General features: G+C 39.2%; 1 protein-coding gene across 3 annotated transcripts in view; it reads left to right on the top strand.

The window, feature by feature from the left end:
* Positions 1 to 9,356: 9,356 nt before the first annotated feature.
* Positions 9,357 to 24,653, top strand: part of SDK1 (sidekick cell adhesion molecule 1) — a 539,173-nt gene continuing 523,876 nt past the window's right edge. For all 3 annotated transcript variants that reach the window (XM_068566067.1, XM_068566068.1, XM_068566066.1), the window contains exons 1-2: positions 9,357 to 9,492; positions 23,238 to 23,344. In XM_068566067.1, coding sequence (XP_068422168.1) covers positions 9,449 to 9,492; positions 23,238 to 23,344 — 151 coding nt within the window. In that variant the 5' untranslated portion in view covers positions 9,357 to 9,448. The remainder of the gene's footprint in view (positions 9,493 to 23,237; positions 23,345 to 24,653) is intronic.

The following is a 24,653-nucleotide window of genomic DNA, read 5'->3' as shown; positions in this document are numbered from 1 at the left end:
TACTTAACATGCTTAGCACAAATAGCTATTATCGTTATTTCCTAAACATGCTAGTTTAACAGCTTCGTTCAGGTAATTTAAGGCCATAAAATCCACCTATCTGTTGGGGTTGTTGTGGGAATACCTGAGATATTATTTATTAAAACATGTCTTCCTTGGTATGCAGCAAATACTCAATAATTGGTAGGTAGTAGTCCTAGTAGTAGAAATAGAACTATAATCTTGTTGACTCATCCATCTGACTGGGAGATAAGATACACCTGAAGAGTTAAATGGCAATAGAATCAAAAGTTCAGTAACACATGGGCAATCTTATTAGCATAATAGTAGAAGAGAGTGTGTCTTAAAGTGCCAGTGACCATGCGGGTAGACGCCAGTAATTGATGTAAAGCAGCTGGAGGCCGTGACTGACAAAGGAGTGTCTCTGTTTCTGAGACAGTGGGCACATGTATGCCTTAAGGACTTTTGGTTGAGGTAAAATTTGTAAACTGTGAAATTCACAGATGTTAAGTGTACAATTCAATGAGTTTTGACAACTGTATAAACTCATGCAACTACCACCTCGGTCTGGAAATGGAACATTTCTGTCACTCCATCAAATTTCTTCATGTCCATTCCAGTCAATCTCTATCCCTGCAGGCAACCATTTTTCTGATTTCTTTTCACATAGATTAGGTTTGCCTGTGTTAAATTTCACATAAAGGGAATCACATAATATGGGCAGAGTTTCTTTCACCCAGCCTAATGTCTGCGAAATTATTCTCCACGGTGTTGAGTTCATCAGTTCATTTTTATTGATGTCATCTCTGTTGTTTTCAGTTTAGGGTATTATAATTAATGCCACTGTGACTATTCATGTAAAATTATTTGCGTAGACATTTGCTTTCTTTTCTCTCAAAGAAATATCTAGGCCTGGAATTTCTGGGTCATTGAGTAGGTGTTTAATTTTATAAGAAATTGCCAAACCTTATTCTCAGGTGGCTGTACTATTTTTACACCCTTACCGGTGATGGAGGAGGATGGTTGCAGTTGCAACACATATTTGCCCACATTCAGTGTTGTCTGTCTTTTTCAATTTAGCCATTATAGTCCCTAATGTCAGATGATATTAGCACTTTCCTGTGTGCTTGTTAGCTGTTAGTATTTCTTCCTTTATGAAGTGCATGTTCAAGTCTTTTGCTCATTTTGTTTGTTTTCTTTGTCTTATCATTGAGTAGTAGGCATTCTTTATATAATCTGACTTCAAATCTTCTCAAGATACATGTAACCAGAATATTTTCTCCCACTTTGTGGCTTTCATATTCATTATCAGTGCATTTGTTTTAATGAAACTTTTTGAGATAATTTCATTATTTTGTTGATTAGGAAACTCAAGCGTAGGCGGTTGAGTTACCCAAGCTCACAGAGCTGGTCAGGGTAGAGCTGGGGTTTGAGCCTAGGCAGTCTGGCTCCTGAGCCCTTGCTCTAAGCTGCTATGATGTACGAGTGCTTCTCTTTGAGAAACCTTTATGGTTTGTAACTTCGCTGAAATCAATAGGCCTTATCTATTTGAATTTAGATATTCTTAAGAAGTTATTTTCCCATGTAATTTTCCTGGTCTAAAATTAAACCTTCACTATTTAGGTATCTTTTGAGTCCCAGTTTTTATGTCAGTACACATGTGACAAACTCAGCAGTCTGCATTAATCAGGGAAAGAAATCTCATCTGAGTTTCTTTTCTTGGACCTTTTGGCCTTTTATTTAACCTGAGTTGGAGTTTCAGGGTTATTTGAAAGAATATTTGAGAGAAATATTGTACCATATTCAAGAAAAATGTTGGTTACTTCTGATAACTCTTCTCCTTATTTTGGTTGGTCATACTTTTTAACGGCAAACCATAGAAATGACGATTCAGTGTGATTGTACTTTGAAATAAAATATTGGAGAGCTGGAAGCTTATTGCAGTCTGGAGAAATAGGGGAATTGCTTTTATTCCACTGCCTCTTATTATTAATTTATATGCTGAAATAGATTAGCACAGTGCAGGATCAAACCAGTACATGAATACAACCATTTATGTTTCTACCATCAGCTTCACTGTAGATTAATCTCACTGAAAGCTTGAATGGTTTCTTAGGGGAAAATATTGGGAGGGTAGTTTCACCCCATGAGTTCCCTTAAATATGCTGTTAATTCACATTGATTTTAGAGAAAACAGAGAGAATCAGTTTGACTTCCCCCTGACTAAATGCATTGGCAAGCTGTTCACAGTACTGTTAGTGGAAATCTTAGGGACCCCTCTTGCTTTCCTCTTTTCACACACACAGATCCAAATACCAAGAGAACACTGCAGACCAGCTACTTTCCCACACTTTCTAGATGAACTTTTGAATAGAAAATGATGACTTTACCATGAGATCTAGGAATATGCGGTGCATGGTTTGATCTTCTTTCTCCCTCTGATTATGGTGCCCCCAGAGGACAGTGGGACAGACACTTGGAAGAGGGATGAACAGTTAGTCTTCTCCTTCCTCTTACAGGGTACTCAGGTGTCCTGTCCCCTGGCTTCCCAAACTCTGTCCCTAAGCAAGCTTAGTCGCCGCTGCCACTCCACCAGGCCGTTCCTCATCCGCAGAGGCCTCTCCAGGCGTGCGAGGACGGCCTGCAGCCCTGCTCGCCTTTCACAGCCGGGCCCAGGCACAAACAAACAAATGACTCATAAAAGTTCCCTTCTTAGTTGGGATGGAGGAGTGCATTTATCTAAAACAATTCTCATTTGTCATAAGGGATGAGACAGTTCCTTAACAAGCCTTCAGAAACCTTGGGAAGCCACTGTGTAGCTGCAGCAGCACGCAGAGGTACCTGAGCCCTCATGGTTCCCTACGGCCTTGGGGCCTCAGCCCCTGTGAAGCCCGAGGCTGTCAGGTTGCTCTGGGCACTGGCGCCCCTTCCGCTTCTGTCCTGGCTGATATGCGGACCCTCAGCTGGGGAGGTCTTCGGTCCTGAACCTCATCAAGGGCCCTCTCAGGCAATGGCTTCCTGCCTCTGTGCTCTCACCTCCTGTATTGCCCTCGGCTCGTTGACTAGCCTCTTGCTCCCTGGGCTGTGACTCCTCAGGGCAGGGACGAGCTGTATCCGCAGAGCAGCCAGGAGACGCTCAGCAGGTGCTTGAGGGAAGATGGTGAACCTTGGTGACGTGGGGCAGGAGCCATCGTGGGCCTCAGTCTTGTGCCTCCTCTTCGGTGCGAAGCTCCGCCAGCTGGGAAGGGGTGAGGGTCTGGCTGCTTGTTGCTCAGAGGTGCTGCAGCGCAGAGTGGAAACCGGGCGTACACCCCGGCCTCCTGTCCTGCCCCGTCGGAAGTGCTTAAGAGAGAGCGGGAACTGCAGAGCACCCGGTCCCTGGGCCTCGTGGTCACCGTAGTAGGTTATGATGCTTGAAATCGGGTCTGTATGTATTTGTTCAGTTGTAGCTGCCTTTAGCCCTGAAGTGTCTGATTCTCATTCATTTTACAGGGCAGTAGTAGAATTATATAAAGTGGCATACAGAGAAGTTGGCTAACTTTTTTAGCCCCAGAATGTGATGGTACATCCTACTATATTTGACAGTCTATCACTGGAAAATATTTACAAATATTTCTGATAAGCTAGAAGAATGAAGCTTGAGAATTAGCTGGGGTGATAGAGCCACCGTCTCTTCCTCTTCCTCCTCTGTCTCCTCCTTTCCTTCTTCATTTCAGCTTAACCACCGAAGGGTTTACATTAGGTGGTCACAGGAAGTGCAGGTTGAAACGGCTTGTCCTAAAGCACGTAGAGGACTTTGTCCTGAGACTGTTATCTTCTAGGATCATCTTTCTGCACTGTAGTGAGACCTTTCCATATTTGCATATTTAACTGTAAGAGAACATATCTAATCATACATTTAAATTTAACCTCAGAAATACATTTACAATGCACAACAGTTGTTTTAAAAAGATTAACACTACTATTATGAAAAAAGCACAGCATACTGTGAGATTAAATTCCTGGCTTCGATGGGTGTACATTATGACCTGCCGGCAGCTGAAATTTGAATGACTGTATTTACCAGAAAAGAATCTTCTACCCATATTTTTCAGAATAGCTGTTCACAAATGATGCATTATGCCCTGTGCTTTTGTTTTTCACTGGGGTTTGAAAAATTAAACTTTCTGCTAGTGGTAAATTCATAAGCTTGGGGCATGAAAATGTTTGAATTTGATATAAAAGAAGTTTTGAAGGGAAGATTAGTGGTTCAAACCAAAAGATTAGTTGCCCTGGGAGATTCAGTTGTCAAGAAAGCAGAGTTCAGTAACACAGGGCCCTGCTCCAGCTGACTGCGCCCCACGTGCTGTGACTCCTAATCCTGCCCGCTGGACCGTCACCTGACTGATGGCGCCGATGATGATTGCTTAATAAATCTTACTGTCACCAGAACATGTGGGGCTCCTCTGCTTTAGACCCCCCCTTGTTTGTGGTAGGTTGATTCTTCTACTAAGTGGAAGTGATTATTATTATTTCTTTACTCGTTATCACTTTAAAATGGAGGGGAAGTTACGGAAGAGATTGCAGTTATCGACTGTCATGGCTGAAGTTCTCTCATTGGCAGCCTCGCCAGAATCGCTTGAAGTTTGACTTTCCTGGCACCGACTAGTTGATTCCTATCCATTCTGCCATGAAGGAGTATCTGGTAATAAATCTTCCGTATTCCACTGGGAGCAGATAATTGAAATGCATGGCAAGGCCACTCTTCCTCGTGGTAGGAAAGCCTGGAACCCCAGGGCGTGGTCCTGCTTCAGAACATCTTGTCCTCTGGCTTCCCCGTGGAAATGACTTTTCCTGTGGCAAATGGGTCATGGTTCCTTTCTGGATGAGCAGAAGACTGTCTTCATATTGGACAGGTAAAGTTAAGTCCATTTACACTGTATCTGAAAACCTTAAAAATCCATTTAGGGAAGTGACTTATACATCATAAAATTATGATGTTGTCTTGAGAAAACATGAAGTCCATTCCTCTCCTTTGGATGGACCTTAAATCTGTATTATCCAGACAGACGAGACTCATTCTTTCATAAATGATTTATGTTCTATTTAATTGTATGTGAAAATGGAAATTTCACAGTTTTTCTTAGTAGTTCATTCAGGGTTCTATGAATGTTCATTATAAGAATACAGAAGCATACTTAATCTCTGCTCATTTTTCCTATTAGTTATTATTTGGGAAAACCACACACACATACACCTCAAAGAGCATCAGGTGGACCACTGACATGTCCCCAAGTCAGAGTCTCATAATCTTATCTCAGAGTTACCTCAATCATTTTTGTCTTTATGGATCTTTTCAAACTCTTTTCTGTTCCATTTAAGATATATAAAGATCACATGCTTTTGTAGGGGTCTGTGCAGACCTGAATACTATTCCTTCTGTTTCTCTTTCTCTCCCCAGAGCTTTTATGTTTTGCTACCTTTAAGCCCTCTTAATTTCATGATCTACTCTGTATATTTCAGTGGTAAATAGTTCTGGGCTCAGAGAGCTAACTATGTTATTCTGCACACTGGCTAATCTATGTTAAAATACTTGTGGCAGTAATTCTAACTTAGACCCTTAGCATTCCAGAACATTGACATAGTTACCTCCCTCCTTCCTATAACTAACATCAGAGTCAGTGCCAACCATGACTCTACACTATAGCAAGGTATTGGCTTGCCAGCCCTATGAAACTACTCTTTTTGAAAATAGTTTTTCCTACTAGATCACAATACCCAGCATAATTTGTACACGGTGTAGGCATGTTTAGTAAACTATGAAGTCTAGGAAAAATTGAATTATTATGGTATTATTTACATTCAGAACCATCATGTATTAAATCGGTGATGCTCTGTCAACTGTAAAACCAAATCCAAATTCTTAAGCATCTGTCTTGAAGCCTTTTTCTTTCAAGAAGATCTATTTTTTTAGTGACTCACTCTTGTAGGACACTGGAGCCATATGAAGGCATTTCTTTTTCTGTTGTTGAATACAGTGCAAATGGCAGGGCATTAATAAAGCCAGTAGCGCAGTCAGTCCCAAGGTGTCAAAGCCGTATCCACCACAGTTCAGCTTTATTAGACTGCTTGGGTCATGAGAGTGCGTGATTTTAGCACATAGCAAAAAGGGAAATTGGACACACAGTTGACAATCAAAACCGAAGAATTCACTTGAATTGTAACTTAGAGTAGGTGATGTGTGGCAGAAGCATTTGGAGCTTTTGGGGTAGGACAGGGGGTGACTACTTCCTGCCTTTGCGTTAGGGTTGGGGTCACAGCACCTGACACTTTACCGTTTCTATTCCTGTGCCAGACTTAGACTCTAACCTCTAAAGGGACAGGAACTATGTCTTACTCTTGCTGTATTCCCCATGCTGATGACAGAATCAAGGTGTGTTTCTCGAACAGAAAGTTGTGCATGTCAGAGATCTAAGAATCCTTCTTGAACCTCTCAGTCCTTTACCCCCGTATTCGGTCCATCATTAAGTCTTTTTTGCCCCCTAGATCTTGTTTTAGAGCCATCCTTTTCTCTCTGTCTCCACCACCACGGTCACTACTCTTACCTTGACCCAACCCACTGTCACCTTTCAGAGCATTTTCTTGGGTTACTGCAGTGACCTCCTAACTGGTCTATTCCCACTACTCTGGCCCCTCTTAATTCCTTCTCCATGTTGCAGCCAAAATGAGCGTTTAACTACATAGCCCCTTCAAAGCTTTTCTGCCGTCCTTTTATAATAATAGCTAATCATCATCATAATTATACTGACAGTACTTTTGACCAAGGCCTAGAAATAAGGTGGTCATATAATTTATCATTCACACGAGAAGAACGCTTTTGAATGTGAAGTGGGCACCATTGAAAATCACACAGGGATGATGTGGAAAGAAGACTTGTGTTTGCCTTGCCTGCGAGGCCCTGCTTCCAGTCATTCTCTCTGAACCTACAGAACTGCTTGTGTTTCAGTCTTTTGTGCTTTCCAAGGTTATTCGCCATGTTTGCTGCCACCACAGGGCCTTTGCACATGGTATTGTTGGAGTATTGACAACTACTGATCTTTTAGCTCTCAGCTCCTGCCCGGCATCTCATTGAGGTGGTTAAATCTCCTTATTATAGGCTCTTACTACACTCATATATACAATTTAACATTTATTTATTTGGATAAATACTAGTAAGAGACTGGTAACATTGTATTACCAATATACCAATAATGGAATACAGTGATCAGCACAATGGCAAAATAAACTCTATATTTAAATTCTATATATTCAGTACAGAAGAAACCAGCTATATGTACAATTTAATGTAAAAACATAGTCTCAATTTTGGCGCTGTTAATACACTATTTGATGATTAATTTGAAAAATACATAATTTAAAAGTCCAGTTTAGTAATTCTACAAATTTATCAAAAATTTGAAGTTAAGATAAGGATTCTTTCATTCATTCAGTGCTGGGTCTTAGGTGCGACACACGGGGTCTTAGTTGCGACACACGGGATCTTTGTTGCCGCATGTGAGATCTTCGTTGCCGCATGCGGGATCTAGTTCCCTGACTAGGGATCGAACCCGGGCCCCTGCGTTGGGAGCGTGAAGTCTTAACCACTGGACCACCAGGGAAGTCCCATTAAGATAGGGATTCTTGAGAAGAAAATTTCTCTATTGAGAAACCTGTGACATTTAGAGTCATAATATATAGGATATCTGGATTCTGGAACAGATTATCTGGGGTTTAAATCATGATTGTACTACATACTGTCTGGGTGGCCTTGAACAAGTTAGTTTCCCTATGCCTCTCTTTACCCATTTGTAAAATGGGTATAATAATGGCATCTGTTTTGTAGGGCTTTCGTGAAAATTAAATCAAGTAATACAATACAAAGCACTTGGAACAGTTTCCGGCATAGTAGATACTCAGTGAACACTAGCTATTACTGTTAATTTTGTTATTATTATATTTATTCATTGAACGAATATTTGTTCAGTATTTACTTTGTTCCTGGCTTTGGTTTAGAAATTCAGAAGTGATTGAGATAGTGCATGGGAATCCACTGGGTATAAGTCATGGTTTGTTAGGGCGTGTTGGTGGGAGGAGCTTGGTGAACCTGAAGGATGGGAATGCATCAGCTTGCAGGGAGCTGGGGAGGAGCGCCCAGGGTGGGGGAGGAGTACAGGCAAGGCCCCCCACCCCACCAGGGAGAAAGGGCTTAGCCTGGCTTAAGAGTGAAAAGCAGAGTGTGCTGGAATGTTTATTCCTGAGTCCAGAGGGTAAGAGGCCTGAAGGATAGACAGACCGGTTTATGCGGGTGTGCCCTGGGGATTTTATTAGAAAAATGATAGAGCTAGAAGTGGAAGTAAGTCTCCTATGTTCATATACTTTTTAAAAATTAAGGAAACATCATACAAAAATTGCACAAGTCAGATACAGAATGATTTTCTTTGAATTTTCACAAAGTGAATGGCCCCGTGTAACCATATTGAGAAATGGTTCTTGATGTGCTCTCCACGAGCTGCCCTGTTACACACCTGCCACCATCCCCATCCCCCAGAGGTAACAACGCTCACCCTGACTGACCTCTAACACCACAGACTAGTTTCGCCTGGTTTTGAACTTTTCTGAACTTTTGCATGGAAGCGTATGCTGTAATTTTTTCCTGTCTGGCTTCTCTCACTACACATACATCTGTCTGTGAGATCCATCCGTGGTGTTGTGTGTAGCAATAGTTGGTTCGTTCGCGTTTCTGCAAGCTGTTCCACTGTATGAATACACATGGGTTTCCAGTGTGATAGCCCCCTGGATGTCACCGAAAGAGACAGTGTGTGTGTGAGATGAAAGCTGGATTGTGATTCATGTCATTTATGTATATATGTTAATCTTGCTTATCCTAGTTACCTTTTTTTTTTTTATAACTAAGTGAAGGTTATATTTTTCTTTTAGAGCCAAGGTATATACCCTTGATTGTGACTTTAAGAATATAATGCCTAGTTAAAACCAAGGCTTGCATCAGCAGAGATTGCCCAGTATGCGATAAGTAAGTATTAATCACAAATGGAAATAACTTGGATGAACTTGTCAGGTGCTTTCACATGGTGCTCTCATAGAGCATTCAGCCTTTTGAAATATTGTCTAGGGTATTGCAGGTTTCTAGGGGGTCAAGGATAATTTGCTACTTAATTGGGCCAAATAGCCATCATTTCTGCTTTTTAAAATTAGGTCTGTTTAAATAAGTGATTGATTAATTGGATGAATGACATTTTCATGTGCACTTCATTCAGTTTTTTTCCTTTCTCTCTCTTTTTTCTTTCATATTTCAGATGACGTTGTGCCATATTTTAAAACAGAGCCGGGCCTTCCACAGCTGCACCTGGAGGGGAACCGCCTCGTTCTCACTTGCCTCGCTGAAGGGAGCTGGCCCTTGGAATTCAAGTGGATGCACGATGACAGTGAGCTCACCACCTACACCAGCGAATATAAGTAATTGATTGCTCGAAAATAAGATTCTGTTTCAGCTTGATGTGTTTAGAATATTTGCCTCTTGGCCATAATAGCGCAAGCGGGGGGAAATATTGGATTTAATTTGTCATGCGTTAAGGATTAAAGGCATAGGTTTGAACATATAATCAGTATGTGATTCACTATTCTGATACAGGTTGTATTCACACTTAGGAAGTCTTGTCGTTATATTTGTAAAAGGAAGCCCGTTAGTGAAATCACCAGACCAGAGAAGCTACAGTTACAGAGGAATGCAAGTAACAGCTTTAGCCTGATACATTTGATTTCTTGTGGCAGCCTCCCCACCCACCAGTATTGTTCCTGTCTGAGGAGCGTAAATGCTTAAACAGATACCTTTAGGTCATAGCTTCTGGAGCTCTGATTAGTCAACAAACACCTTCCTGGCTAACTTTCAGAGTTGGGATGGGAAAAAGTGGAACTATGGGAGGATGGACATGAGTACAGCATCTACACTGAGCAGCAAAAATGAGTATTTATTGAACACCTGCCATGTGCTAGGTACTGGGGGCTGAGTACAGAGGACTGAGATGGGGGAAACGGGAGGTCGGGTCACGTCTGAGGTACAGCTTCGCCCAGGAGGCATCAGGATCAGCTTCCCAGCCTCATCACCTCCTTGCAGTGCTTGATGCTTTTCTGGTTTTGTATCTCTTTACCTCCTGTTCTATGGGAGGATTATGCTGGATGCTCCAGTTCTGAGTGGGACGGAGAATTAGCAGCTGGCTAAACCAGTCCCAGAGGCCCCCAAATCAGCAGAAACCAGCAATACCATGCTCTTATTTAAATGAAATAAGAAAGAGAATTGGCTGTCTAGAGAGGTTTTATTTTTATTTATTTATTCATTTATTTATTTAAACGTAATCTTCACTCTTGATTTATTTTTGGCTGCGTGGCACGTGGGATCTTAGTTCCCCAACCAGGGATCGAACCCGTGCCCCCTGCAGTGGAAGGGCAGAGTCTTAACCACTGGACCACCAGGGAAGTCTCTAGAGGTATTTTATATAGAGTAATGATCTTCTCAACATGGGGCACAGCCCACCATGCACACTTTACCTCAGAAGTTATAATATGGTGGTCCATGAACCACATTCAGCCTGCCTGGAACATGGTGCAGGTATTTTAAAAATCAGTTTAAAAATATGTGTGGATATATGCACAGTAGATATTTCTTAATTGATTGCCAGCATATAACGTTTTTAAGATTTCACATAAAAATCTGCTCTTCGGTCCCTCTTGAAGAGTCAGCAGGCATGGCTTCCTGGGTTTGCAGCCCCACACAGAAGCTGGCCCTGGCAGTGCTGCCCTGGGGTACAGGCCTGGACACCCAGTTCTCAGCACTCTCTGGTCCCTGCCTTGTGCCCCACTTGCTTTGCCCAGTCCCATTATCCACCTGCCCTGTTTAGTCAGAGGAGTTTGTGTCCTCCTCTTTCATCATTAGGCCTGTACTGTCAGAGGATCTGCTGCTGTGAGAACAATTTACCCTAATAGTTAAGAGCATGTTGAAATCAAACAGACCTAGGTTTGAATCTCAGCTCACCACCAATTAGTGTTAGCGGCATGACCTCGGGCAAGCAGCCAGTTAGCCCCACTTTCAGTATCTGCAAAATGGGAGTGATCAAACCTCATTTGTGGTGGTGTGAGCATTAAAAGGCTCTAATGTATGTAAAACAGCATATTTTCTGGCCCACCAGCAATCAGTTAATAAGTTCTATTAAATTCTATTTTATCATAATATGACATGGGGATTGGTTTGTTAGAAGGGGTATTAGAAAGCAAAAAAAAAAAAAGTGAGCTTAGAAATGAGAACCATTACGAGCAGTGGGCTTTGATGGCAGATGACTTGAGTTCAGATACTTCTATTCAACTTATTACCTGTTTGACTTTGGACAAGTTATCTAACCAGCTTGATCTTACTTCTCCCATCTGTAAAATGGGTATAATAAAACCCACCTTAGAGGGTTCTCATAAAAATTAAATGATACCATATTTCATATGCCCCAGGAGAAAGGAAGTGAGGTTTCAAAAGAATCCATATTTTTTTTCCTCATAAAAAGAAGTAGTGATGTGGGTGATCTATAACAGTGGTCTTAAAACTGGGGTATATGCCATGGAGAGTGGCAAAGGAATAGTTTTCTAGATCTTCAGTTTCTACATGCATGTTTTCTGAAATTGAGCTACCTGAGAACGTGCCTCTGTGTTGGCACCTGCCAGTTCCCTTTTCATACCTGCTTTGCGTTATTTCTTCCACTTCACAAAAGAAGGACACACCTTTCCCAGTGAGTCTTCTGTGAAACCACACCTTCAGGGTGCAAGACAAGCCCAGTTTAAAATATTGGGCTCGAAGAAGCCTCTTTTAAACATCCCATAGAAGAGCTCCTTGCCTTCACTCTGTACGTACTACTTTTAAGGACAGAGTATGACACTAGAAATGGGATCTTTTGACCAGTCTTGGGGTTTTCTTAATTCAGATGTATAGGTGGTCAGCAAGAGCTGTACCATTTTTTTGTGAACAACCTTCCCTTTTCCATTCTCCATCCATCATCGAAGTATATATTGTGCCTCAAGGAACGTTTATGAGAACAAAGCAGAGAAACATCTGCAGGAATTACCGCAGGCAAGGCACCTTGTTTTATCCAGGCTGCAAGCTTAGTGTAGCACTCTGTGGTGTACACACTTACACATAATAGAATTAGAATTTTCAAGATTTGTTAGAAATAAAAAGCCCTTTGAGAAATACTCTTCTCTGAAACACACTTGTCTTCGTTTCACCTATCCAGAAGTGAAAAGAGCTCGGGGAGGCTTCAGTGATAGATCTCAACGAGGAGGGGCTGAAAAGTTCTGTTTACTTTCATCAGATCAATGTGCCCTCCTGATGTAGAAGGACCATGCACTATAGGAACGTTTGTGCTTTATATTTTCTCATTCATTCGGAAGACACTTTCGTTAACTTTTGCAAAAAGATATCATTTGATATTCTAAATCCATATTCATTTTTATTACTTCAGTGTGTTTTGCTTGCTGGTACGCATCAGCCTCTTCTCTACTTGTCTATGTCTTCGTGTACTCATTAGATTTAAATTAACTGTATGCAAATATGTGGTCAATACCTTCTTTTCTTTTTGTAGTAAATTTCTATCCAATTCTGTTCATTCTTATAGTAAATAACTTTCCATTCAATAAAATGTGAAGTAATTAAATAAACAGCCACTTTCAAGAGACATATCTCCTTTCTAAGTTTTTAATGTTTAATAATTATTTTTCAAAATTCGTAATACATTGATGTTGTTTTCATTAGCTGTGTGGTAATAATAATTACAATGCACAAGTAGTCCAGATGAAATTTTTTTTAAGTGCTTAGACTATTTTGACAAAAGGAAATTCTTTTTAAATTACCATTTATTTGTATATTTTTATTTCAGAGAAGTATGTTGGGTAATAAATAATAAGTATCTTTCAGGCATAGAAAAATGTTACATTAGAATAAAATTCTGTGGGATAAATGGATTTAATACTCAAGTTCAAAGAGTAAAAAGAAACAGTATGAAAGCTCTGTCAGTTCATTTTTAAGCAATAGAAAGTGTGGATATCAAAATCATTATATTAACTTCCATTGGATACATTTAAAACAGTGTGTGACAGTTTTATTTTAAAATGCCAAAACATATACTATGCCATTATTGTATATGCAACTATTTAAACTTCTATATGACAGAAAAATTTTGGTGTCAACTTAAAAATATGCGAGGAGATTGAGCTCTTTTTTGCATTGCTCTTCGCACCAGCTAATTTACCTGTTAACCTGACACACCCTGGATAGTCCTCAAGAAGACAAAGCATTGTTGCTTGATTGAAGCAGGATTGAGAAGGTGGTTCGTTATATATGCACCATTAAAACAGGGTAGATGCTTCACTACCATTTCACCAGAAACTCGTTAGGAAGATATGGGTTATTCTGAAGCAAAATTTAGGTTTAGGTTAGACGTGATAAATTATATTCTGTTCACTGAGGGCTTCAGACACTGAGATGGGTTATCAAGGATCCATTGTATTTTGTCATCATTTTTTTCAAGATGTAAAACCTGTCTAAAAATCTTACGCTATTTTTTCAAATTACTCTTTCATCTGCTTCCTTCCAATAAGCACCTTCAGCTGTCATATGTTAACCTTCACGAGGCTGCTGTAAGTCTCAAATTGGAAAACATACTCTATAAAAACGGTAGCTGTTTCCTAACTCCACCCTTTGGTATCAGTTATGAAAGTGCTAACCCTAAAAAAAGCAAATATTTAATATAAATTCAGCTTTTCCATCTTTGACTAAAAATAACATTTTCTTTGTTGCTTGTGTTATAAACTGAACAATGAATTTTAGTAAGTTTCACATGTTGTATTGTTCATAGTGATGCTTATATCCATGTTTAGGCACAGATGGCTACACTGGGAAAATGAGAGTAGTTCAGTAATTAAGCAAAGTTGCTTAAGTGTCATAGGCAGATTTGTATCCATTTTTTTTCCCCAGAAAATATTTACTGTAAATTATTTTTTCTACTATGGGATAAAAAATATTTTGTAATTATATTCAAAAAATATATATGCCCAAAATTTCTAGTGCTAGGCACAATACTCGTTCCAGCAGGAGGAATAATTGGATACTCTAAATAGTCTCCTTACATGATCTGCCTCTGGTTCAATTTCTGTTACAGTATAAACAGTAGAAATTTGATGGATATTTATCTTTTTATTTCAGTAAAAAAATAGGAATGGTTAAGGGAAAATTTACTTTTTCTTATGTCCTATAAAAGAACGAAAATTCTACAATATCAGTAAAATTTATTAAATACCTGGGAATAATCTTTATAAGAAATGAGTAGAACATGCAGAAAAATAGAAAACCTCACTGAGAGAGTTGAAGGAGAATTCTAGATAGGTAATCTAAACAACCATAACACTGGACAAAGTATATGGAATAATTGTTTTCAAGATACTGGACATCAGGCAACCGAAGGTGTGATGGCTGAGAGATGGAAAACCAACAAGGTGAGCCCTGTGATTGCTCGGCTCACTGCCCTGAGAGAATTTCCAGGCTGTGGCACAGAGAGGGAGAACACAGGTGAAACCTGGAGGGATCCCTGCGGTGAAGGGAGCTGAGAGTTCAGAGAGATCAAGGCAGAGTAATGGAGAGGAGAGAGCTGTGTAGAGGGTGAACTCTGGAGATCCTCAGAGGTTCTTTGTCTAGTATTTAGCAGATTATTCACCAGCACATTCATGTAAGGAGACTGCCCAGGGACCCAAAAAGTGGAGGCAGTAGTTCCCCAGGTTCACACAGCGTGGGGTTCAGTGCCTCTTCTCAGCAGCCAGACTGAAAAACCTTGTAATCCATGGGGTTATTGGATAGGGTACACAGAAGTGTCCTGGGTCTGTAGTGGGGGTTACTAACCCCGGACCAAACACAGCTCTGGTCCTGCCTAAGAAATCTTAAAAGCAAGACCAGAAAGGATCAAACCATTTCCAGGTATCTTTGCAGCACTGGAGAAGAAAGCTCAGAAATATTTATAGGAGTACAAAAATATCCAGCACCAAAATTTACAATGTCTAGAATCCAATCAGAGATTATCAGGCATGTAAAGAAGAAGGAAAGCGTGACCCAAAATGAGAAAAATCAATCAATTGAAACCAAACCAAAGCTGACACAGATGTTAGAATTAGCAGAGAAGTGCGTTGAAACATCGTAACTGTATTCCATGTGATCAGATGAAACCTGTAATGTCTGAGATGAAAAACACATTGGATGGGACTAGCAGATTAGACATTGCAGAAGAAAATATTAGTAAACTTTAAAATATAGCAATATAACTCTTCAAAATGAAAGGTGGATAGGAAAAAAAAGAAATCAAACACAATGAAAAGACCATTAGTGAATTACAGGACAACATCAAATGGCCTAATATATGTATAACTGGAATCCCAAAGGAGGCAGGGGTGGAAAATTATTTGAACAAATAATACTGAAAAAGTTTTACATTTGATGAAAACTACAAATTCATCAATGCAAGAAGCTCAACAGATCCCAATAATGGAGTTACCAGCCAGTGCAATAAGAAAAAGAAATAAAAAGCATCTAGATTGTAAGAGAAGATGTAAAAATGTATTTTATTGAGGGTTACATGGTTGCAGAAAATGTGATATTATCTTTAAAAAGCTGCTAAAATTTATGTGTTTAGCAGTGTTACAGGATGCAAGATGAGCATACAAAAATCCGTTATATTTCTGTATACTAGGAAAGAATAATCTGCAATTTATTAAAATTTATAATTTTTATTAAAACTATCTTATAAATATATTTTTTAAATATCTTCAAAAATCTTAGAGATAAACCTGACATGGAATTTGCAACATTTTTACACTAAAAACTATAAAGCGTTGCCTAAGGAAATAAAAGAAGACCTAAATAAATAAATGGACATGTTCGTATGAAAACTCAGTATTACTGCCATGTCAGACTTTCCCAGATTGATCCCTTGGCCGTATCCTTTAGGCTTGAGACCCTGAGACAGAACTTCATCACTAAGCCATGAATTAGACTCCTGTACCTGTTTTTATATTTTGTTTTGTTTTGAATCTGCTGAGGCCCCTACTCATCAGGCAAGGTCCATTTAATTGAGAACCCTTTTCTTAAGTGAAACATAACCAGTTGGTTTCTTCATCAACCAGCCAAACTGAGTGCGACTCCCACCTACATCTCCCCACAAAGGGCTGAGTTCCCCAGGTTGTTGAACTTCAGTTTTCCTAACCTTGTTTACAGTCATTCTTTTCTCCTGGTTCACTTTTCATTGGTCCTGTCTTCTGGGAGCTGCCCAGCTCACAACAACAACAGATTGTATTTTGGTTCAAATGAACTCGTCTTGCCCATTTTGACTAAAATAAGTATTGGGTTGGCCAAAAAGTGCCTTCAGTTTTTAAGTAAAAATAAAAGACACATTTTTCATTTTCACCAAGAACTTTATTGAACAACGTATTCACGCATTTGTTCCACTACCTTCTCCCGTTTTTCAGGCAGCTTCATAATTCCGTCTTCCCAAAACTTTCTATCTTTTTGAGCAAAGAACTGTTCCAGGTACCTTTTATAGTCTTCCAGGGAATTGAAAGTTTTTCCATTAAGAGAATTTTGTAAAGACCTAAATAAATGGAAATCCAAAGGTGCAATGTCTGCTGAATACGGCAGATGAATGAGAACTTCCCAGCCAAGCTGTGACAGTTTTTGCCTGGTCATCAGAGAAACAAGCAGTCTTGCATTACCCTGACGGAAGATTGTGCGTTTTCTGTTGACTGATTCTGGACGCTTTTCGTCAAGCACCACTTTCAGTTGGTCTAATTGGGATCAGTCCTTGTTGGCATTAATCGTTAGGTTTCCCGGAATGAGCTCGTAATAGAGGACTCCCTTCCAGTGCCACCATACATACAACATCACCTTCTTCGGATGAAGACCGGCCTTTGGTGTGGTTGGTGGTGGTTCATTTTGCTTGCCCCACGATCTCTTCTGTTCCACAGTATTGTACGGTACCCACTTTTCATCGCTCGTCACAATTTGTTTTTAAAATGGAATGTTTTCATTACCTTTAAGTAGAGAATCACACGTGGAAATACAGTCAAGAAGGTTTTTTTTTGCTTAACTTATGTGGAACCCAAACGTCAAAGCGATTAACATAACCAAACCGGTGCAAATGATTTTCAACGCTTCATTTGGATATTTTGAGTATGTCAGCTGTCTCCCACATGGTATAGTGACCAAATGAACCTTTTGGCCAAACCAACCCAGTAGAACCCCTTATAGTTCCAAGCTGCTTAAGGCTTGGGGTAACTTTCTTATTTCCTAGTGCCCAAGATGTGAATGGTTGGGCACTTAGTGTAAAGCTTTCAACCTAATTTTGGCCTTTCTTCTATATCACATGGTTATATTTAGGAGCCCTGGAATTAACAAATGAATTTTTCATTCCTAAGGCATCCAGTCCTTTTGTCTATTTGTTTGTAAGGAAGGGGAAGATAAACTTTGGCAGGTGAAAGTGGGTGGACTATTCTCATCTCATTCCTAGTCGAAGTATCTGACATTGATTTCCAAGGCTTAATTAAAGTGGTATGAGTCTGCGCTGTCTTGTTCGATTTTGATCTCTAATATTAATATGGTGTGTCCCAATGCTTATATCTCTCCCACAAAGTTGCGTATCGTTTGTTTCTGATTTTTTTTTTTTTGTCTCTATAGTTTTGCATATTCCAGATTTTCATATAAATACAGTTATACAATCTGTAGTCTTTAGGGACTGACTTCTTTACTCAGTTTTGTTTGTTTTTTTTTTAATGCTATTCTTGTCTGCTTACATTCTTTTTTTATGTATGTATGGCTGTGTTGGGTCTTCGTTTCTGTGCGAGGGCTTTCTCTAGTTGTGGCAAGCGGGGGCCACTCTTCATCGTGGTGCGCGGGCCTCTCACTATCGCGGCCTCTCTTGTTGCGGAGCACAGGCTCCAGACGCACAGGCTCAGTAATTGTGGCGCACGGGCCCAGTTGCTCCGCGGCACGTGGGATCTTCCCAGACCAGGGCCCGAATCCGTGTGCCCTGCATTGGCAGGCAGACTCTCAACCACTGCGCCACCAGGGAAGCCCCTGTTTCTGATTTTAATTGACCGTCTTTTCAACTCCATGTGGTCATAGCAGATATGATTGTTTCCGGAGAATTTCTGAAGCGGAGTAGCATTGAACTTTTAAAAGTTCTTACTGGAGATGACTTGGATTTGAAGAAGTGATTCCATTTGGCTCATTCATCTCAGGATCATTGTGGGTTCTAAGTGGAGAACTTTACTTTAGCCAGAGTGACCAAACAACTCTGTAACATGATTGTCGACAAGTGCTTCCATGAGACAAGTGAAAGCTTTCTCATTTACGTTTCTAATTCACTTGTGCTAATATTGCAACACTTAATAGCTTAGGTCTTCTTTCCATTGTGTTTTGGTGTGGATCATTTTGACTGTGTAGAAACTAACATTTCCCCTCATATTTTAGCCCTTCATATAACGGTTCTAGATTTTTTTTTTTAAATATCTCTAGAGAACCTGGCAATATAAAGAATTAAGTAAACAGAGGTGAATAAAGGACTTTTAGCTCTAAAACAATCTCTGTCTTTCACAAAGATTTTCTGAAACTCCATTCTTACTGACTTGAGAGAGCATTGTCTCCTAATGACAGATCTGACAGACTAGTTCCGGTCATGTGTCCATGTTTACCAAAATGTGAATTTCTCCTTGACTGTCCCTGGTTTGATAATAGAAGGTAGGAATGGATGAAGAATGAATGATCCCAAAACATTGTTACTGTTAGAGAAAATCACATAAACCACAATCCCAGAAGAAGATTCTTAGGAACTTTTCAATGTTAACTCTAGAAATTTTGAATTGGCGTTTATAAGTGAATATAAAATTTAAATGCAGTTATTCCTGGTATGTGGATACTCAGCATCCACTTGGTCCCTGGAGGGCTTACGGTCCCCAGATTTATATTCCCAGACAGATTCCGTAGATGCTTCCTTAGCCCATCCCCAGCAGGGACCTGTTCATTGCCTCTTTCAACTTAATGCAGAATTTTCAGTAAATGAAATAGAGATTAAAGAACTTTAGCGAGTATAATGTTCCTATCGGCTAACTTCTATCTTTATTATGCTGTTTACTTTAACTTCATACTGATTACTGTAACTCTTTTGAAAGGATTCAAAACAACCCTCAATTTGCTTAACGTCTAAGACCTATTAGTGAGCTGGACACACCTTCAAAATTTTGTGTCCGTCTCTTTGTTAACAAGTTTCAGTCTGGATTTTTCATTTCACTCTTTGCTTGTGGCGAAAGTCAGCTATGGACTCATTCCACTTTTGACTGTTGCTGTATTTTAAATGTTCATATAGGAAATTTATAAAAATAAAATTGAAAATACAATTATTTGTAATCTTGTTTCCACAAATAGAAAGGAATTAGTTCCAAGAAGGATATAAATGGCTCAGTTTTGGTTTTTTTTGTTTTTTTTTCTTAAACCTTTTTTCACTTTAAAGATAATAATGCGCTTTGGGCCAAGATATGAAAGTTTATTATAGGACTTGGTTGTTTATTTTCATGCAGACTAGATACTTTCATACCAGATACTTTCATACCAGAATAGATATTTTCATACTTTAATTTTTAAAAAAGCTGTGGGGAATAGTCTTGTCTGGAGTGGCATAAAATGAATGTAGACCCCCCCAAAAAGAAAAAAAACCTTATATCTAATTTTAATGGGTATGAAAATTCTTTCTCATGGATTGAGTTGTGTCCACTGACCTTAGAGGGAGAAGTGTGGGTTTTCTCTTCTATATCAAAGATGTGGTTTCGTTATTCTGAACTGTGATAGGTCTGTGTAGACCTGTGTGCTTAGAGCATTTAACTCTTGTTGGGAAGAACTGCTCAACAGTAACTGTTCCAAAGCAGATAGTATTTTGTCAGACATTTTCTAAAATTTTAGTGGCTCATGGCAGGAATACTCCTTATAAAAGATTAATTAGTCTCAGTTTTTGGGGGACTATTTACCACTTAATGATCCTTAGTGGTTAGCTGGGAAGCCATGATTTTTTAAAAAGAGATGATTCAGTGAGGCATTATTTAGGTTTTTCTGTGACCATGGTGAGTACCTAGTAACTTCAGAAGCTTTTTCAACCAAAATTATTTTGGCTACATTCTGGGGAGTTCTAGGACAAGCCAAACAAACCCTCTCTCGTTGAAACAAAAAAGGAAGCTGTCACCTGGACATTGGGTTGCTCTTACAGTCACTGGACTGACTGGACATTGGGCAGGAACAGAGGGAGGCGAGCCCATCAGAGCCAAATTGCCCCAAGAGCCAGTCCCATAGGGTCCTGCTGCTGGTACTGCTGCACCCTGGTTGCCACTGCTTGAGCCACTGCCCCTATGGGCACTGGACACTTGCACCGCTCCCCTGATCCGGGGCTCCATTGCGCCCCACCGCTGCTGCTGTTGGACAGGTTCTCCTTTAGCCCTGCTCCTGTGCATTGCCAGCCCCAGATCTGAAAGCCCAGAGCATGTGTGTGCAGTGGTCCTGTGGTATCTCATTCCTGTGCCCTGCTGATGTAGGGGTCCGCCTCCACCAGGACTCATGGTGGAGAATTCTCCGAATGTAAGAACACGGTGCAGACCCTAGGCACACAAAAAATGTCAGATATCCTCTCCAGGCAGGGCTAGTCAAGCAATTGTTCACGGATGGAAATGGACCTAAAACTGCTTCTTGGAGAAATTCTAGGGTTGCTCTTGTTGCCCATTCCGAGTGGCAGTTTGGAGCTGAGGTATTCTCCTACGTAGCAGAAGTGAATGTTTAAACCCTGGGGTTTGTTGTGGTTTTGTGTTTGATTTTCTTTAATTTGCTCTTCCTGATAATGAACTAGCCCTGGAAAAGGTTCTGTTAGTCTAGTAGATTCTGCCCTGAAACAGTGAATACAAACATTCCCAGCTGTGCTTATTTGAAATAGGAGCAGTCATTTTCTATATGTTAGTGGCATATGGTGCTAGGATTTTATCATACTTTCTTATAAGGAGCCAGGAAACTTTCTCTGCTTAAAAATGTGTGTTTATAAACAATAGGCTTGCAATGAATATTCCCATCTGTTGGGTAAACATAATTTGTGTAGGAATTCCTGTAATAGGTGGAGTACTTTGCCACTTTTTTGTATATCTTTTCCCTGGTGAGACATTAGGCTAAAGAGACAGTACAAAACAGCATATGCCTAATATTCAGTTTTGTATCTGGTTCTCCCAGTTGTTTGAAAGCAGTGCTGTTTTTGTGCATTAGTACACAAGATTACTATAGAAATTTATAAGAATATAAAATCTATTCAGGATACTGCAAAAAAGGAAAAATGAAATGAATAACAATCATATAAATGTGGTTAGTTTGCAATGATAAAACTGCTCTTGTAGTTTTTCAAATATGTACTCCAATAACGTGTTATTTCTTTTCCGAAAACTTTTATTGACTTTGTTTTAACCTAATCTCAAAACCCCTCCTAATTATAATCATAGTGTATAATAATCAAAGCTGCTCATCCGTCTAGTCTTGATTTGTAATTTAAATAAATGGCGTTGACTCTTTGTGTTCAGTTTGGTATTGTTCTGATCGTCTTCACTAATTAATTTTTTGTTTGAGATAAACCATTCCTCAGAATAGAATAAAATTTTGAAGACTGAGATTCAGCAGTATTTTTTCATAAAATATTTTATTAATCTTGCTGTAAGATCTCAAGATGGTTATCAGAGGGTAAACACACTCTGATTAATATTTGCTTAATACTGAATTACCTGTGTTGTCCAAATGTTTCATTCACTTAAAAATTATGCCTATCAGTTCCTTTTTCCAGTTGACTAATTGGACATACTTGAATAGAAAGATGAGCAATTAGTTGAATATAAGTGATTTTAAGGTATGTGTAAGAGCTGAGCAAATAAAGCATACCATACTTGGTGCCTTTAACCTGATTTTTTTTTTTTTTTTAGGTTTCTCTGATTATACTTTGTAAGAGGAAGTATTTTTAAATTGAAGATAACTATTACCAGAACATGTTTTTAGAAAGGATAGCATCACTGTGTTTTCTCTTTTTTTGGAAAGTAGGCTCCTATTTGATTGGGTTTTAGCTCTCTTATTCTTTCTTAGGATAGGCACCCTCCCATGTGTGAAAATCAAGCCTTATTCTTGATTTTTAGTGAACATGGCTTAGAAACCAATTAAATGCACTCTTCTAGGTAGCATGAAAGGTTTGAGCTCCGGAGCTGCAGAACTCACATGAAGTGGTCCTCGGTTGTACCTCCTGCTTGTTCGTGGATTTAAAAATATCCTGAATTATAAAACTAACCATAAACCTAAACCAGGACTTTTATGGAAACCGTATCTTCTAGCTACTTTTTCCCCCCTATAAAATTTGCTGACGTTGTTAGAAAGGCATTGATTTGAGGGATGGTTACTTACAGTCGCAGGAATGGAAAATACAAATGAAATAACCTCTCAGCCAATCAAGAAAGTTTTAAAAGTTAGTGTCAAGCCATATGTGAACTAAGGAAAGTGTGTAAATGGTGTTGGGAGATGTCTGCTCGCTGTGGGGACTGGAGAGGGGAGTTGTGCCCTGATGTCACTGCTTGCTTTGCCTGAATGACACCTGTGTCTCATCCTGCATTGTTTGAACTTTGATGCGGAATGACACAACACATTATGTTAAGACCATTGCCAGTTGTAGAAATCATTTTTAGAAATTCTGAGAGACAGAATTATTAAAAAAACATTGAAAGGTCTGGTTTACGTGTAATGATTTTTAGCTATTTAATAGTTCTTATTCATTCAGGCGGTTTTGAGTGATATCTATTGATACTACGTGATGGCAGAGGGGTACAATGGTGAACAAGACAGTTCCAGAACTAGCTTCATGTGATATTTACAGCCTAGTTGGAGAGACAAATAGCAATTAAATAATCTCACAAATAAATTGCAGTTGCAGTAAGTGTGTCGGTCAGGGAAGGCTTGCATAGATATTAGTTTATCAAAAATTAAATATTTTTGGTACTAGATACCAAAATATACTAGATGAGATGCCAAGGCTGGCTGCCTAGGTACGGAACCATTAACACTGCTTTTTGGTGTTTGGCAGGTATGTTATTCCATCTTTACAGAGGCTGGATGCTGGGTTTTACCGCTGTGTGGTTCGAAACAGAATGGGAGCCCTCTTGCAAAGAAGATCAGAAGTTCAAGTCGCATGTATGTGAACACTGAAAAGATCTGCAAATGTTAAATAACAAAACACTAATCAAAATCACCTTTAACCATGGTGGGAGTTGAGTTTCTATCTTGGGTTCTATTTGGAATAGTATAATTTCTAAGATCAGTTGAGAGAGAAGTAAATAGCTAATGCAGCTGGTCTGACGATGTTCTGGGGCTAATGAGGTAAATGCCACTGTTTTCAATTCAATAGGTAAGGCTCTGTTGAGGATTTAAAAAATGAACAAGATGCCTTCTGTTTTATGAGTTAGCTGCTCTTAGCTTTTATCTTATCCAGGTTCAGATATTTTTAAAATAAAAGATTAAACCCAATTAGTTAAAATTTTATCAATTCATACTCAGTTCTTTCCAGTGATTTGTTTAGAAATCCTTCAGCTGCACAACAAAAAGTACGTGGATAGCATGTATTAATGCTGTAGTGAATTAATTAATTCTCTACTGGGCAGGCCATTTTGGAGAATGAAACCTTTAAAAGTAACTGGAGGGGATCTCAGAATGCAGGGGCCTTGAATTTTGGTGTAGTCTTTAGGAGGATGTGGAGAGGGAAGTTGGCTGATGCAAAACATTTAATACTTTCCTAGTCCAAAATCTGTGATGGGTGGGGTCCATCTAAAATGGCATGTAGGCTTTATTATATTTTGAATTTACTACCAAAATGTCTCTTCATTTAAAAGAAAACAAAAAGTGTTAAGAAATTTTAAATTACATATAAATATGTTATAATAGATTTAGAGAACTCTAAAAAGCTCCTAAATTGGGCTGTGTCAACCAGTGATGACAATATTTTCTCATATGTCATTTTGACCCCAGTTAAGGCTTGTGGTTTTCAGTGTTACTGTATAAAATAAAATAATTTCTAGTTATTCTACTTTTCTACGGTAATTACTAGTGACTGGGTAAGGTGCTGTTGCTATACATGTTTAGTTGTAGTTTTAATTACTAGGGAGGCTTACATTTTTCTGAACTGTGGTGGTGAAGTCACTCAACTAAACCTGTCTGCGGAATAATTCAGAACTTTTATTCAATTGAATAATTGAAAACATAATTCATAAATAAAAAATTAAGGTCAATACCCAAAACATATTTGAATAAGCTTAGAATTTATTATATTTAATAAATTGTTTAATGTAATATCCTTGTTTCTATTCTTTACCTCTAGCGCTAGATTTTATCTCTTTTCTCCTTCTCTTTGATAACAAATTTCACCTTACTTTAAAATAACCGTGCATATTTTCCTAATCTGTTTCATTTGTTTCATCTTTTCCTAGACATTAAACACTGCTTGTAA

Source organism: Eschrichtius robustus, chromosome 16 (genome assembly GCF_028021215.1).
Source record: "Eschrichtius robustus isolate mEscRob2 chromosome 16, mEscRob2.pri, whole genome shotgun sequence".
NCBI classification, from domain to species: domain Eukaryota; kingdom Metazoa; phylum Chordata; class Mammalia; order Artiodactyla; family Eschrichtiidae; genus Eschrichtius; species Eschrichtius robustus.
This window is presented reverse-complemented; position numbering and strand designations above follow the sequence as displayed.